The following is a 15,448-nucleotide window of genomic DNA, read 5'->3' as shown; positions in this document are numbered from 1 at the left end:
AGCCATCTCTTCCAACAAATCCTCTGAAGACTTTCTGTGGCCTGGACCATACCAGGTCCAAGCAGTGACCACCTTGGAGTGAATCCCAGGAGTATCACCTGAAAATTGTCTGTTTCAGATCCCTGGGGTGACTTCTGGCTTCTCCTGGGATGTAGAAATCTCTAAGAAATGTATGGCCACCCTTTCTGCAAGAAAAATCTGGATTATTCCCAGTTTCATGACTTCTTCTGATTCATTCAAAGAGGTTGCAGGGCAATGAAGTTTGAAGGAAGATGAACACCGTGGAAGAGAGATGGGGCATGAACACTGGCTGACTGTTGACAGGTGGAAAATGGAATCACCATGTGTGTGAGTAGAGTGACTTAAAATGAGAATTAAGTGTTAAAGGGCAACTGTGGGCGAGTATGGGAGTATACAGTCCTCAGAAACCAAGGACCTACAGGGGTGTTTACACTCATTGCAGGCCCTTCTCCCTGGACCTCTATCAGGGAGCTTTGAGAAATACTGGTAACAGGTAGTAAGATCAGAGAAAACCTGCCCGAGAGGGGCAGGCTAGAAGCCCTGCTCAGACACTTCTTCCCCTAAGAAATGAAATCTCTTAACCACTGGGAAAAGGCAGCACACCCATCCCCACCTTTGGGTCCTGGGGAAGACCTATTGAAGCAGAGGAAAAGGAAAATTTTAGGTTGAAAGCTGGATAGACTTTTTTTTATTCAGCAACGTAATTTGGCTATAGTTATCCAGGATTTTAAGTACTCCCGCTTCCAATCTCAGCTTTTGTGTTTGCAAGTGAGGACTTTATAGGTCAAAAAGGAATGGACTTTTACTGGGTATCTTCTACCACCTAGTGGTAATTTAGTTCATTGCAAACTGTGGGAAAACCCAATTTAGTCTTAAGTAGTCAATGGGACTGAGAAGGCAATGGCACCCCACTCCAGTACTCTTGCCTGGAAAATCCCATGGACAGAGGAGCCTGGTAGGCTGCAGTTCATGGGGTCTCAAAGAGTCGGACATGACTGAGCGAGTTCACTTTCACTTTTTTTTTTTTTCCCAGTGGGTTTTGTCATACATTGATATCACTTCACTTTCATGCATTGGAGAAGGAAATGGCAACCCACTCCAGTGTTCTTGCCTGGAGAATCCCAGGGACAGCGGAGCCTGGTGGGCTGCTGTCTATGGGGTCGCACAGAGTCGGACACGACTGAAGTGACTTAGCAGCAGCATTAGCAGCACTCAATGGGAAATAGATGAGGAAACAGTGTCAGACTTTATTTTGGGGGCTCCATAATCACTGCAGATGGTGATTGCAGCCATGAAATTAAAAGACACTTACTCCTTGGAAGGAAAGTTATGACCAACCTAGACAGCATATTTAAAAGCAGAGACATTACTTTGCCAACAAAGGTCCGTCTAGTCAAGGCTATGGTTTTTCCAGTAGTCATGTATGGATGTGAGAGTTGGACTATAAAGAAGGCTGAGCACTGAAGAATTGATGCTTGTGAACTGTGGTGTTGGAGAAGACGCTTGAGAGTCCCTTGGACTGCAAGGAGATCCAACCAGTCCATCCTTAAGGAGATCAGTCCTGGGTGGTGGCAAAGAGTTGGACATGACTGAGCAACTGAACTGAATGGTTTCAGGAGGACAGCAAAGGGACTCAGCCACATATGTGCATATATCCTTTCTGCCCCTAACTCCTTTCCCATCCACGCTGTCACATAGCATTGAGGAGAGTTCCCTGTGCTGTACAGTGGGTCCTTATGGGTTATCCATTTTCAATATGGCAATGTGTACATGTCGATCCCAAACTCCCTAATATCCCTTCCCCACATCCTTCCTCATGGCAAACATAAACTCATTCTCTAAGTCTGTGAGTCTGTTTCTAAGCATCCTGATTTTTTTTCTTGATAGGTGCCAGTTTTTGAGGGTGTCAAGAACTCTCTGATTTTTCAGACCCCTGGGACCCAGAAATATAAAACTCCTTGCCACCAGAGTGAACCACTCAGTGGGTATCCCCACTGTGGCCTGCGTGTGTCTGCCGGCTTTGGGGGACGGTCACAGGAGCACTGTAAGGGCAGGGTACTTGCCCAGCCAGGCTTGGCAACTGTAGACACCCACCCAACTGGCCTTGGAGGGACTGCAGAAGTGGTACAGGTGTGAGGTACTTGCTTGGTCAGCCTTGGTGGGTTCAAGGGAAAGTCTCAGATGCTGGACATGCCCCCCGGAACTAGCAAGTCAGAGGCAAAGTACAGAAAACGTGTCTGCCAAGCTGATGTTAGCAAGGTAGAAGGAAAAGCAAAACGGGTGCTCACCGGTGCCTGTGTCCCCAGAGAGCATCCCAACAGGTTCCTGCCCCTCCAGCAGATGCTTAAGGATTACCAAATAAATCTTCTTCACAAATGGTCTAGGCATCTTTCAAGCTGCTGCTTTTGTGCTAGATTCCAGGCAAGTGAGTTTGAACATGATCTCTTTAAGAGAGAAATCTCCATTCGCTATAGGCCCACAGTTCTCCTGAACCGGAGCCCTGCTGGTTTTTAAAATCAGGCATCCTGGGAGCTGTCTCTCTAGTTCAGGTCCCAAGGGCTAGTGGGCACAGGCCCCTCGCTCCTCAGGGATAAGCAGTGTGTTTGTGAGATCCCTCTGCTTGTGGGTCACCACACTGGGGTGGGGTTTGGGGAACACCATGACTCTGCCCAGCCAGCCCATCTTTATGTGGCCCTCTGTTGTAGAGGAGCTGATCTACTACCATTGGTTACCAGTGAGATATTTTCTTCTGTAAATTTCCTATCTCTAGCTGTGGCCTTTCATTCTTAGAGAAGTCCCTTTAGCATTTATTGTAAAGCTGGTTTTCTGGTATCGAACTCTTAGCTTTTGTTGTTTAATCGCTAAGTCATCTCCGACTCTTTTGTGACCCCCTGGACTGTAGCCTGCCAAGCTCCTCTATCCATGGGATTTCCCTGGCATGAATATTGGAGTTGGTTGTCATTTCCTTCTCCAGGGAAAATCCAGTTTTCCCTACCCAGGATTGAACTTGCATTGGCAGGTGGATTCTTTACCACTGAGTCACCAGGGAAGCCTTCTTGTAGCTTAAACTCTTTATCTTATTTTCAAACCTGGATGATATCCTTGTCAGGTAGAGTATTCTTGATTGTAGGATTTTTCCTTTCATGACTTCAAATATATATGCCACTCCCTCCTGACATGTAGAGTTTCTGCTGAAGAGTCCACTGATGCTTCATGGGAATTTCATTAGGCATAACTAGTTGGTTTAACCTTGGTGCTGTTAATAGTCTCTCTTTAACTTTTGACATTTTGACATTTTGTCTTGGTGTGGACCTCTTGGATTGATCTTCTTTGGAACACTCTGTGCTTCCTGGATTGAGATTTCTGTTTCCTTTCCCATTTAAGGGAAGTTTTCAGCTATCATTTCTTCAAATAAAATTTCTGCCCTTTTTTTCTCTCTCTTCTCTTTCTGGAACCCCTATCCTGCAAATGATAGTATACTTGATGTTGTCCCAGAGGTATTTTAAACTACTCTAATTTTTTTTATTCTTTTTTTTTTCCTTTTGAACTTTGGGGATCCCCACTACTCTGTCCTGAACTTCACTGATATGTTCCTTCATATCACCTATTCTACTGATGATTCCTCTAGCATGTTTTTAATTTCAGTTCTATTCTTCAGCTCCATTTTTCTTTATACTTTCTCATTCTTTGTTGTGCTTCTCACTGTGTTCATCCAGTCTTCTCGAGTTTGTTGAGGCTGTTTATATTCATTACCTTGAACCCTTTATGTAGTAGATTGCCTATCTCCAGTTCTTCTAGGGTTTTATCTTATTCCTTGCTTGTAACATATTTTCGTTTTGCCTCCTTTTGCCTAGCTCTGTTTTCATTTTTTGTATTAGATAGGTCAGCTACATCTCCCAGTCTTGGAGAAGTGGCCTCATGCAGCGGTTCTCCTGTGGGAGCCAGCAGCACACTCCCGTCAGGTCACCAAGATTATAGGCTCCAGTGACGCCACCTGTGAGGATGCCCGAGTCCTCCTGTTTGGCAGGGCGGACCCCTGCGGGCCCACGGTAGGTGGGCTGGTCCCTGGGCCAGGTGGCTGCCAGCGGATCCTGAACTGGGGGAAGGGCCCAGGGCTGGTTTCAGCCCATTCATGGCAGGGCCATGTGCCAGTAGGTTGGCTCTGAGGTTGGGTGGTTTTACAGCTGGTGCTGACCTGTTGATGGGTTCTGGGCCTGCTGACGGGCAGGGCTGTGTCCCAGAGTGGCTGACTGCTCAGCCTGAGGGGTCCTGGGACTTGTGCCAACTACCTGGGGGGTAGGGAGGAGGGCGTGCTAATGGACGAGAGGGAGGGCTCCCAAATGGCACTTGCTAGCACTGGGGTCCTGGTGGTAGAGCAGGAGCCCATAAATGGCTGCCACTATAATACTTTTCCTTAGGGGGTATCCCAGTTGTCTCCTGCCTCTTCAGGAGGCTCTCCACGATCAGCAAGTGTATCAGATCTAGGCTCCTTTCAAATGACTGCTTCCTTGCTGGGTCTAAGAGTATGTGATATTTTATGTGCACCTTTCCCAAGGCCTCCACTTCCCCTGCATGCTGGCCTTCAAAGCCAGAGATTCTGGGGGCTGGTCTTCCTGGCGCAGGTTCCGCAGATTGGGGGCCCTGGTGCAGGCAGGACTCAGACTCCTTGCCCCTTGGGAAGAACCTCTTCAGCTGCGCTTGTCCTCCCGGGTGTGGGCCACCTACGCAGGGGGCGTGGGTCTTCTCCATCCATCCTCCTGCATTGTTGCTTCCTTCTGCGTATCTTAGTTGTGGAAAACCTTTTCTGCTAGTCTTCAGGTCATTCTCATTGTTACCCTATCTGGAGTGCCTGTTGGAGGAGGTGAGTTCCGGGTCTTTCCACTCCACCATGTTGGCCACTGCTTAGAAAATTGTTTTCCTGAAATAAGTTACTCAGTGGGAAAAGCATACCACTGATGATCAGCTAGTTATATAAGGATGGGACTGCCTTGTCCACCATCATGACCACTAGGCAGGTGACCAGGCATTGTCTTCATCAAGGGTCACTGCTACTGCAGTCAATTCCTGGAACTTCAGGAGACTTTTCGTTTTGACACGCAAATCTCTGGACAGAAATAACATTATGTTGAGACTTCCAGGGTCCTTCTGATGCCCCGTTGTGATCAGGTGATTGGATTCCCCAGATGCAGTCCAGTTCTAGGAATGGCTGAAGCAGAGCCCACGTGGGGAACTTTGGCCTGGGTGGGCTGGAGGGGAGAGCTGCACCCTTGATGCACAGAAGTTGGGGATACCTACACCCCCACTTTAACAGTTACCTGGCACCTCTAAGCCAGAGGGCTGTCTATTGCCTCCATTCTGCATCCATCTGTTGAGGGCTTCCTCTTCCCCACACATTGACTCTCCCTCTCTCTGCTCTGAAAGTAGTAATCATTGTTCTGTCATCTTTCAGCTTCCAAAATACTGTTGCCATCATCTCCGCTTCTGTTTTGTTCGGACACAGCATCTTGTGCCTTAACAAATGTTATTTTGCTCTCCTTTTAGAAAAACTTGAGAAGGGAGTGGAAATAAATGCATGGAGTTTTTAAATAGATTTTTTAAAATATTTGTTTATTTGGCTGTGTGGAGGCTTAGTCGTGTTATGTGGGATCTTTTGCTACAGCCTATGGACTCTCTAGTTGTGGCGGGCAGGCTCAAGAGTGTTCAGGTTCAGTAATAGTGGCCTGTGGGCTTAGTCGCTCTAAGGCATGTAGAATCTTAGTTTCCCAACCAGGGATTGAACCTGCATCCCCTGCATGGCAGGCAAATTCTTAACCACTGGACGACCAGGGAAGTCCCCATAAATGCAAGTTTTGATCCTTCTTCTTTAATAGCAAATGCCAAACTGATTTTTTAATGAACACTTAAAAACAATATCGTATTGTTCCTACATTTTTGACTGCTACGTAGCATCCCACAGTAGAAATACTTCATAGATTATTTAACCATTTACTTTGTTGGTCATAGGTTATTTCATACTTTTACTACTATCAGTATCACTGAGGTGAATAGTCTGATACAGACTTCTTTGAGCACATTCAGAATTATTCCTCAGTAGAGAATAGCTGGGGAGAAGGCAATGGCAACCAACTCCAGGACTCTTGCCTGGAAACTCCTCCCTTGCTTGGAGACTTCCTCCCATGGTCGGAGGAGCCTGGTAGGCTGCAGTCCATGGGGTTGCGAAGAGTCAGACACAACTCAGCGACTTCACTTTCACTTTTCACTTTCATGCTTTGGAGACAGAAATGGCAACCCACTCCAGTGTTCTTGCCTGGAGAATCCCAGGGACGGAGGAGCCTTGTGGGCTGCTGTCTATGGGGTCGCACAGAGTCGGACACGACTGAAGCGACTTAGCAGCAGCAGCAGCAGAGAATAGCTAAGGCAACCCAGATATCCTTTGTAAGTTTTTGGATGTGCTCAACTGCTTCAGTCATGTTCGAAGTCATGTTCGGGTGGAGCGGATTGCCATTTCCTTCTCCGGGGGATAGATTTTGCCAAATTGCCCCAAGAAATGCTGCATTAATTTATCTCCTACATCAGTTGTGAAACTTCCTGTTTTTCTTGCCAATACTTGGCACAACCACTAAAACTGTTGTGAGGTGATTCCTTGCCGATTGGATAGGTACAGTTTGACACACATAGTTTTAATTTGCACATCTTGATATTCATGCTTACTGTACTTTGGAGTGACATTTTATATGTATGTGTAGCTTGAAGGGTACTTGAACCCTGGGCAATATGTTGGGGGAAGCGTGGGCTGATTCAGGCTCCACCCACACCACACACTTGTGCCCAGTCTCCAATGTGCTCCTGACCTGCTTCCTAGAAGGACAAAATGGTGATTGTCCTCCAATGGGTTACAACTTCCCATGGCTCCTGTGACCTTTCAGAGCAAGAGCCAGGAACTCACAACAATAGATCCTGGGATCTGACAAAACTTTTTGGCATCTAGCGTTTTGGAGATTCTTCTGTCGTTATTCTTGCTGAGGTCTGTGGGAGCCCCTAAAGAAAAACTTTGACCTGCAGAGAACTTAGCCATGTTCGGGAAGGAGAGCTCACTTTCCTCCATCTCAGTGAGTGTTTGGAAGGTTCCTTTTCAGAGTAACCCTCTTGGCCACTCCAATGGCTTATATGTTTTTCCAGATTCTACTTTCAGAAACACTGTTGGTATCTTGTCATCCCCATCATCTGGGGTGAAACCCAACTCTCCTTAACTTGGTACTTTTCAGAGTAAAAAAAAATTGTTCTGTGTCCTTTATTCACCTTTCAGCCCCTGCGGCCTACACCCAGGAAGCCTCCAAATCCACCTTGCACTGCTGCTAATGTCCTTTCTTCTCTGTTCTCCAAATCCTGCTCAACTCTTAATACCCAGTATGATCAGAAGTCATGGATAGATTTGGGCATTTATACATATATATGTATGTATATTTATATATATGTTCTAATGGGTTTCCCAGGTAGTTCAGTGGTAAAGAATCCACCTGCAATGCAGGAAGTGCAAGTTCAATCCCTGGATGGAGAAATTCCCCTGGAGGAGGGCATGGCTACCCACTCCAATATAATTGCCTGGAAAATTTCATGGACAGAGGAGCCTGGAGGGCTGTAGTCCACAGGGTTGCAAAAAGTCAGACATGTGATCCTGAGCTCACACACAGGATCTCATGATAATAATGAAACAGATGGTATACTGATATGGCAAAAAAGCATACTGAGTTACTCAGTTGTGTCTGACTCCTTGTGACTCCATGGACTGTAGCCTGCTGTACTTCTCCATCCATGGGATTTCCCAGGTAAGAATACTGGAGTGGGTTGCCATTTCCTCCTCCAGGAGATTTTCCCCACCCAGGGATCGGATCTGCTTCTCTTGCATCTCCTGCCTTGAGTGCACTCCAGACATTGAGAGTTATTGTGCTTATTGCAATCATAATCATTTCTGTGAGTGCATTGTATTCTCTCAAAAGCTTTAAATACATGTTCCCTGCTCCTAATGACCAAGCAAATGATCTCCCTGAGACTGTAATGTTGGAAAAGAAGGAAAAACAATAACCAGTTAAGTATCATGAACTTGAAAAAAAAAAAGTATCATGAACTCGAAGCCATGACCTATGACTGTCATGGGGATTAAACAGGAAAAATTGTTGAGCTCTGGACACCACACAAAGGACCCACAGAAGTTGTGACCTGTAGCCAAGAGTGGAGCTTAGATCTTGCCTAGGTGCCTTAGATCTTGATCACATCTCTCAGTTAAGCTAACTGTTTGATCAAAAGAGGGGAATTGTTAAAAACAAAAACAAAACAGGCCTCAAATGCAGTCACTTGTGCTAAGCCCTCATCATCAGATGAAGATTTAGTACCTTACCTAATTGGAGTTTCAACCTTCCCCAGGAATGGAATCTTAACCAGTCAGTCTGGAATTTCCTGGCCAGCAGCAGTGAGGTAATATGCCTCACAGACCCTTTTGTCCCCTTGAAGAAAGTGACACTGCCCAATGTCATCATTTTTCGTTTGTTTATGATTTGCTTGTCCAACTCCCTCTCTACCTTTCAGAACTTTTCTGCTTGCTCGATGGATTTCTGCTTTGTGTGTGAATCATTTGAAAAGCCAATTATATCTTCAAATTTATGAGGTGGACCTTTGTTTTTAACATAGGATACTAGATGGGATTTTTAAAATAATTATTTTCTTGAAATATAATTCAAGTGCCATAAAATTCACATTTTTTAAGTGCACAATTAAGTGGTGTTGTATATTCACAAAGTTATTTAACCATCACCACTATCCAATCCCATCCCCAGGAAAATTGTCATCACTCCTAAAAGAAACCTCATACCCATCAGGAGTCATTCCTTATTCCCCTCATCCCCAGCCTGTAGAAACCTCTAATCTACTTTGTTTCTGTGGATTTGCTTATTGTGAACATCTCATAAACAAAATTATTCAACATCTGGCCTCCTGTATCTGGCTTTTTCCATTAGCATAATGTTTTTAAGGTTCCTCCACATCATAGCATGTATCCATCCTGTATTTCTTTTTATGCCCAAATAATATTCCATTGTGTGGATAGATTATATATAGATCATAATAGTTCTTTCTCCATTCATCAGTTGATGGGCATTTTTGTTGTTTCCACTCTCAACTCTTTTGACAAACGCTATTTGTGTGCAAGTTTTTGTATAGACATATTGTCAGTTATCTTGGGTACATAGCTAGGAGTGAAATATGGTAATTCTAAGTTTAATTTTATTTATTAATATTTATTTATTTATGTTTGGCTGCACTGGGTCTCCATTGCTGCATGAGGACTTTTTTTTTTTTTTTGTAATTAATATTACTTTTTTTTTCCTATTTATTTTTACTAGTTGGAGGCTAATTACTTTACAATATTGTAGTGGTTTTTGCCATACACTGACATGAATCAGCCATGGATTTACATGAGTTCCCCATCCTGAACCCCCCCTCCCACCTCCCTCCCCATCCTATCCCTCTGGGTCATCCCAGTGCACCAACCCCGAGCACTTGTCTCATGCATCCAACCTGGACTGGCGATCTGTTTCACACTTGATAATTTGCATGTTTCAATGCCATTCTCCCATATTATCCCACCCTCTCCCTCTCCCACAGAGTCCAAAAGACTGTTCAACACATCTATGTCTCTCTTGCTGTCTTGCATACAGGGTTACCGTTACCATCTTTCTAAATTCCATATGTATGCGTTAGTATACTGTATTGGTGTTTATCTTTCTGGCTTACTTCACTCTGTATAAGGGGCTCCAGTTTCATCCATCTCATTAGAACTTATTCAAATGTATTCTTTTTAATGGCTGAGTAATATTCCATGGTGTATATGTACCACAGCTTCCTTATCCATTTGTCTGCTGATGGACATCTAGGTTGATTCCATGTCCTGGCTATTATAAACAGTGCTGCGATGAACACTGGGGTACACGTGTCTCTTTCAGATCTGGTTTCCTCGGTGTGTATGCCCAGGAGTGGGATTGCTGGGTCATATGGCAGTTCTATTTCCAGTTTTTTAAGGAATCTCCACACCTGTTCTCACTAGGCTGTTACTAGTTTGGCATTCCACACCAAACATGTAAGAGGAGTTCCCTTGTTTCCGCCCCTCTACCAGAATTTATCTGCTTGTGTAGCACTTTTCGGATAGGTCAAGCCATTCTGAACTGGCATGTTAATGGTTATACCTCAACCTTCGAGGTTCTTGACTTTAGCATTCTCTGATAATGACGTAGATGTGTGAGCACTACTTTCATGTTGCTTTGTTAAGCCATCTCTAATGTCATCTCTTTGGAAGACAATGTTCTGTTTAGATTTTGGCCCCCATTTTCTTGATGGCGCTTTATTTTCTGGACATTTGAGCCAGCCTTGCAGGAGACTTGCTTGCTATATTTTTGAGATTAATCCTTTGTCTGCTCTTCATCTTCTATATTCTTCTCCCATTTGAAGGCTGTCCTTTTCACCTCGGTGCTTTTAACAGTTTCACTTCATTGTGAAAAGCTTTTAAGTTTCATTAGGTCCATTTTGTTTCATTTTGACTTTTATTTCCAATATCTCTGGGGAGTTGGGCTCACTAGAGGATTTGCTGGGTTGATTTATGTTTGGAGAGTGTTGTGCCTATGTTCTCTCTAGGAGTTTTACTAGTGTTCTGGTCTTACATTCTAGTCTTTTATCCATTTGAGTTCTCATTTTTTGTGATAGGCTGTAGAAAGTGTCTCTAGTTGTTCTTTTAACAAGTGATTGCACCAGGCTTTCCCAGCACCAGCTTGTTAAAAGAGGTTGTCATTATTTTCCAGTGTATATTCTTGCCCCTTTGTTGAAGAGATAGGTGTCCACTAGGTTTGTGCGACTTATCTCTGGGCTTGCTATTTCTGTGCCATTGACTCTATACCTTTCTGATCTTCCTGTTGCCCCAGTTTCCATACTGTCTTGTGACTTTGTAGTTAGAAGCCTGAAGTCCAGGCAGGTTGATTCCTCCAGTTCCATTCTTCTTTCTCAAGATTGCTTTGGCTATTCGAGGTTTTTTGTATTTCCATACAAATTGTGAAATTATTTGTTCTAGTTCTGTGACAAATACCGTTGGTAGCTTGATAGGGATTGCATTGAATCTATAGATTGCTTTGGGTAGTATACTCATTTTCACAATATTGATTCTTCCAATCCATGAACACGGTATATTTCTCCATCTGTTTGTGTCCTCTTTGATTTCTTTAATCAATGTTTTACAGTTTTCTATGTATAGGTCTTTTGTTTCTTTAGGTAGATATACTCCTAAATATTTTATTCTTTTTGTTGCAGTGGTGAATGGTATTGTTTCCTTAATTTCTCTTTCTGTTTTCTCATTGTTAGTGTATAGGAATGCAAGGGATTTCTGTGTGTTAATTTTATACTTGCAACTTTACTATATTCACTGATTAGCTCTAGTAATTTTCTGGTAGAGTCTTAAGGATTTTCTATGTAGAGGATCGTGTCATCTGCAAACAGTGAGAGTTTCACTTCTTTTCCTATCTGGATTCCTTTTATTTCTTTTTCTGCTCTGATTGCTGTGGGCAACACTTCCAAAACTATGTTGAATAGTAGTGGTGAGAGTGGGCACCCTTGTCTTGTTCCTGATTTTAGGGGAAATGCTTTCAATTTTTCACCATTGAGGATAATGTTTGCTGTGGGTTTGTCATATATAGCTTTTACTATGTTGAGGTATGTTCCTTCTCTTCCTGCTTTCTGGAGAGTTTTTATCAGAAATGGATGTTGAATTTTGTCAAAGGCTTTTCTGCATCTATTGAGATAATCATATGGTTTTTATCTTTCAATTTGTTAATGTGGTGTATTACATTGATTGATTTGCAGATATTAAAGAACCCTTGCATTCCTGGTGCATGAGGACTTTATCTAGTTGCAGGAAATGGGGCTACTCTTCATTGCAGTGCACAGGCTTCTCAAGGCAGTGGCTTCTCTTGTTGCAGAGCATAGGCTCTAGGGCATGCGGGATTCAGGAGTTGCAGCACACGGGCTCTGTATTGTGGTGTACAGGCTTAGTTGCTCCACGGCATGTAGGATCTTCCCAGACCAGGGATCAAACCTGTGTCCCCTGCGTTGGCAGGCTGATTCTTAACCACCAAACCAGCAGGGAGTCCCTAAGTTTTATTTTTAATGAACTGCCAAGCTGTGTCCCAAAGCAACCCTAACTATTTTATAACCTATATTTTCCCCTTAACAATGGATCATGACTGTACTCTCTTGACCATATGTAGAAGTGTGCATCACTAGTTTGAGTGAATGGATAGTATTGTCTTAGCCAGCTAAATCTCAATATCAGAGCATATTTGAAGAATTCTCTTTTATTGGACATTAAATGATTCTGTGAAACAGATTTTGAGCATCTTCTTTGCATCCCCACTAAGGAGATGACACTCTCCCAGGTATATCCAGAGCACATTATATATACAGCACATATCTTTATATACAGTGCTTTCACATTGCATGGCAAGCTCCCCATAGCTTCCCCCACCTATTTTATCTATTACATGGTGAACTCCTCTGGGCGCTAGAACATGTCTTAAATGTACCCTTGTATCCATACTTCGCAGCATAAAGCCAAATATTTGATAGATGTTTGCAGAATGAATGAATAAAGGAAATAATGAATAGATGGAAAGATGGATGGATAGAGTCAGGGTCTGTGAAGAGACAGTGTTCCTTTACTATAAGAACATTCTGTCAAAATTCTTGCCTGGAGAAGCAGTGAGTCCCCAGACCCTGGAGGTGTGCAAAAGGAGGTTGAGTTAATTGTCAGGAACACTGTAAAGTTAATCCAGGCATCAAAAGGGAAATGGGATGAAATTTAAGATGCTTCCAAAGTGGAAAGCATGGAACACTATGAAACAGAAACCTGGGAAAGCTAAGAGATTGCCATATGTTCTCCAGCTGGACAGCTGTGGAGCCAGGAGTCGCTCTGAAAGTTCTTGAGCTGTTCTGAGGACCACAGACCAAAGCGTCAGTTCGGTCGCTCAGTCGTGTCTGACTCTTTGTGACCCCATGGATTGCAGCATGCCAGGCTTCCCTGTCCATCACCAACTCCCAGAGATTACTCAAACTCATGTCCATCAAGTCAGTGATGCCATCCAACCATCTCATCCTCTGTCATCCCCTTCTCCTCCTGCCTTCAATCTTTCCCAGCATCAGGGTCTCTTCCAATGAGTCAGTATTTGCATCAGGTGGCCAAAGTATTGGAGTTTCAGCTTCAGCATCAGTCCTTCCAATGAATATTCAGGACTGATTTCCTTTAGGATTGACTGACTGGATCTTCTTGCAGTCCAACCATCTCTCAAGAGTCTTCTCCAACACCACAGTTCAACAGCATCAATTCTTCGGCGCTCAGTTTTCTTTATAGTCCAACTCTCACATCCATACATGACCACTGGAAAAACTATAGCTTTGACCAGATGGACCTTTGTTGGCAAAGTAATGCCTCTGCTTCTTCATATGCTGTCTAGGTTGGTCACAGCTTTTCTTCCAAGGAACAACCATCTTCTAATATCATGGCTGCAGTGATTTTGGAGCCCAGGAAAATAAAGTCTCTCACTGTTCCCATTGTTTCCCCATCTATATGCCATGAAATGATGGGATCGGATGCCATGATCTCAGTTTTCTGAATGTTGAGATTTAAGCCAACTTTTTCACTCTCCTCTTTCACTTTCATCAAGAGGCTCTTTAGTTCTTCACTTTCTGCCATAAGGGTGGTGTCATCTGCATATCTGAGGTTATTGATGTTTCTCCCAGCAATCTTGATTCCAGCTTGTGCTTCATGCAGCCTGGCATGCCACATGATGTACTCTGCATATAAGCTAAATAAGCAGGGTGACAATATACAGCCTTGAGGTACTCCTTTCCCCATTTGGAACCAGCCTTTTGTTCCACCAAAGTGTGCCCTTGTCTAAAGGCCTCTGTTTGCTTATGCCTGCTTTGGGTAGCTCACAGTGCACTAAGGTTAGAATCCAGGAGGGAAGAAACACTTGTGAAACTAGTGGTTGAACAAGTCAGTGGTTATGTGTAATCAGGGAGTTTAATACAAGCTCTTTTGATAAAAGTCAAAGTCTAGGAGGGTGGGGCCTGGACGGGCTTGGCCACTGGAAACTTCAGCCCTTGCATCTTAGGGAGCAGAGAGAGCTTTTCTGTTGTCTCCTCATCAGGCTCTTGGGCGGCGGGGGCAGGGCTGGGGAGAGCTGGAGAGGGCGGGAACTGGGCGGCCTCATTCGTAGGGCCCTCGGTAGGCGCAGACACCTGAGGACGCAGAGCTTGCTGTCCTCTCACGATGTGGCTCGTCGCTCTGGTCCTGACCTCCCTCGCCATTTCCACGGCTTGGGGTGAGTCCTCCTGAAATGCAAATAGCGGGCGGTCTTTGGGAATCCTTGTGGGGGACCAGGGGGAGGAGAAGCGTACAGGGCAACGCAGTGACAGGCTGCCGGGTCCCGCAGCTGCCGGGTCCCGCTGCAGCGCGCGCTGTCAGGACTCTGAGGCTCTGCCAACTCCCGGCGGCGACAGGAGACGAAGGGGAGGGTACACCCTGGGAGCCGCAGCTGCGCCGGCCGTGCCACGTGCAGGAGGGCAGCCAGCTCACCTATCGCTGAGCAGCTGAGGACTTTGGCGAGCTCCGTGTGTTTCCCCCTTGATCATTAGTCCAGTATGGCTAAAAGTGGGTTAGTGGAGTATTAATGTCCACTCTGGAGTCAGCATGGGTGGGTTCCCATCCAAGGCAGCACTCAGGAGCTGTGTGCTTTTAAACAAGGGATGTTTCTTTTCTGTGTCTCAGTTTTGCACGGCTAAAATGGGGGTGAGAACTGTATCTACATCATTGGGCTCTTGTAAGTGTGAAATGGGTTGTTTCTAAAGAGTGTCTGGAATTAGAGAAAGTGAAAAGACAGTGATTGACAAGTAAAAGAGTTGTTTTAACTTACAGTGTATTAATAGACACTCTGAGGTGTGCTAAAGCCCATGGATCAGGAGCCAATTGCCATTTAAGAGATAGTTTGTTTTTCCCATTTCCCAGAGGAGGGGGCATGACACCACCTGGTGGGCTAGAAGGTGAAGCCCCAGGTGTGTCAGGGGCAGAGGAAGAAGGGAGGAATCAGGGGCGAGAACTTTATCTTGGTTGTGGGGTGGGGTGGATAGGGTGAGAAAATTAGCCAATCCCCCCATGCTCTAGGGCTTAGGGACTGCCCACGACTGTTAGGTACTTTGCCCTAGAATGATTAGGGCAGGATGATAGTGGCCATTGTGGAGGGCCTGATAAAGAAGGTGATTGGGGTTCAGCCTCTGGCAGGCTGGAAGGGAAAGTTCTTTCCTGTCTCCAGGGATCAGCTAACTCTGGGAGGGGCAGTCC

At 44.7% G+C, this 15,448-nt stretch overlaps 1 protein-coding gene across 1 annotated transcript in view; it reads left to right on the top strand.

Moving 5' to 3' along the window:
- Positions 1–14,280: 14,280 nt before the first annotated feature.
- LOC122420760 (liver carboxylesterase-like) overlaps positions 14,281–15,448 on the top strand; it is a 28,122-nt gene continuing 26,954 nt past the window's right edge. Inside the window, exon 1 of the mRNA XM_043436205.1 lies at positions 14,281–14,432. Within this exon, the coding sequence (XP_043292140.1) occupies positions 14,381–14,432 (52 nt within the window). The 5' untranslated portion in view covers positions 14,281–14,380. The remainder of the gene's footprint in view (positions 14,433–15,448) is intronic.

The sequence above is a fragment of the Cervus canadensis genome, chromosome 18 (genome assembly GCF_019320065.1).
Source record: "Cervus canadensis isolate Bull #8, Minnesota chromosome 18, ASM1932006v1, whole genome shotgun sequence".
NCBI lineage: Eukaryota > Metazoa > Chordata > Mammalia > Artiodactyla > Cervidae > Cervus > Cervus canadensis.
Note: the sequence above shows the minus strand (reverse complement) of the source record. Positions and strands in the feature narration are given on the sequence as shown.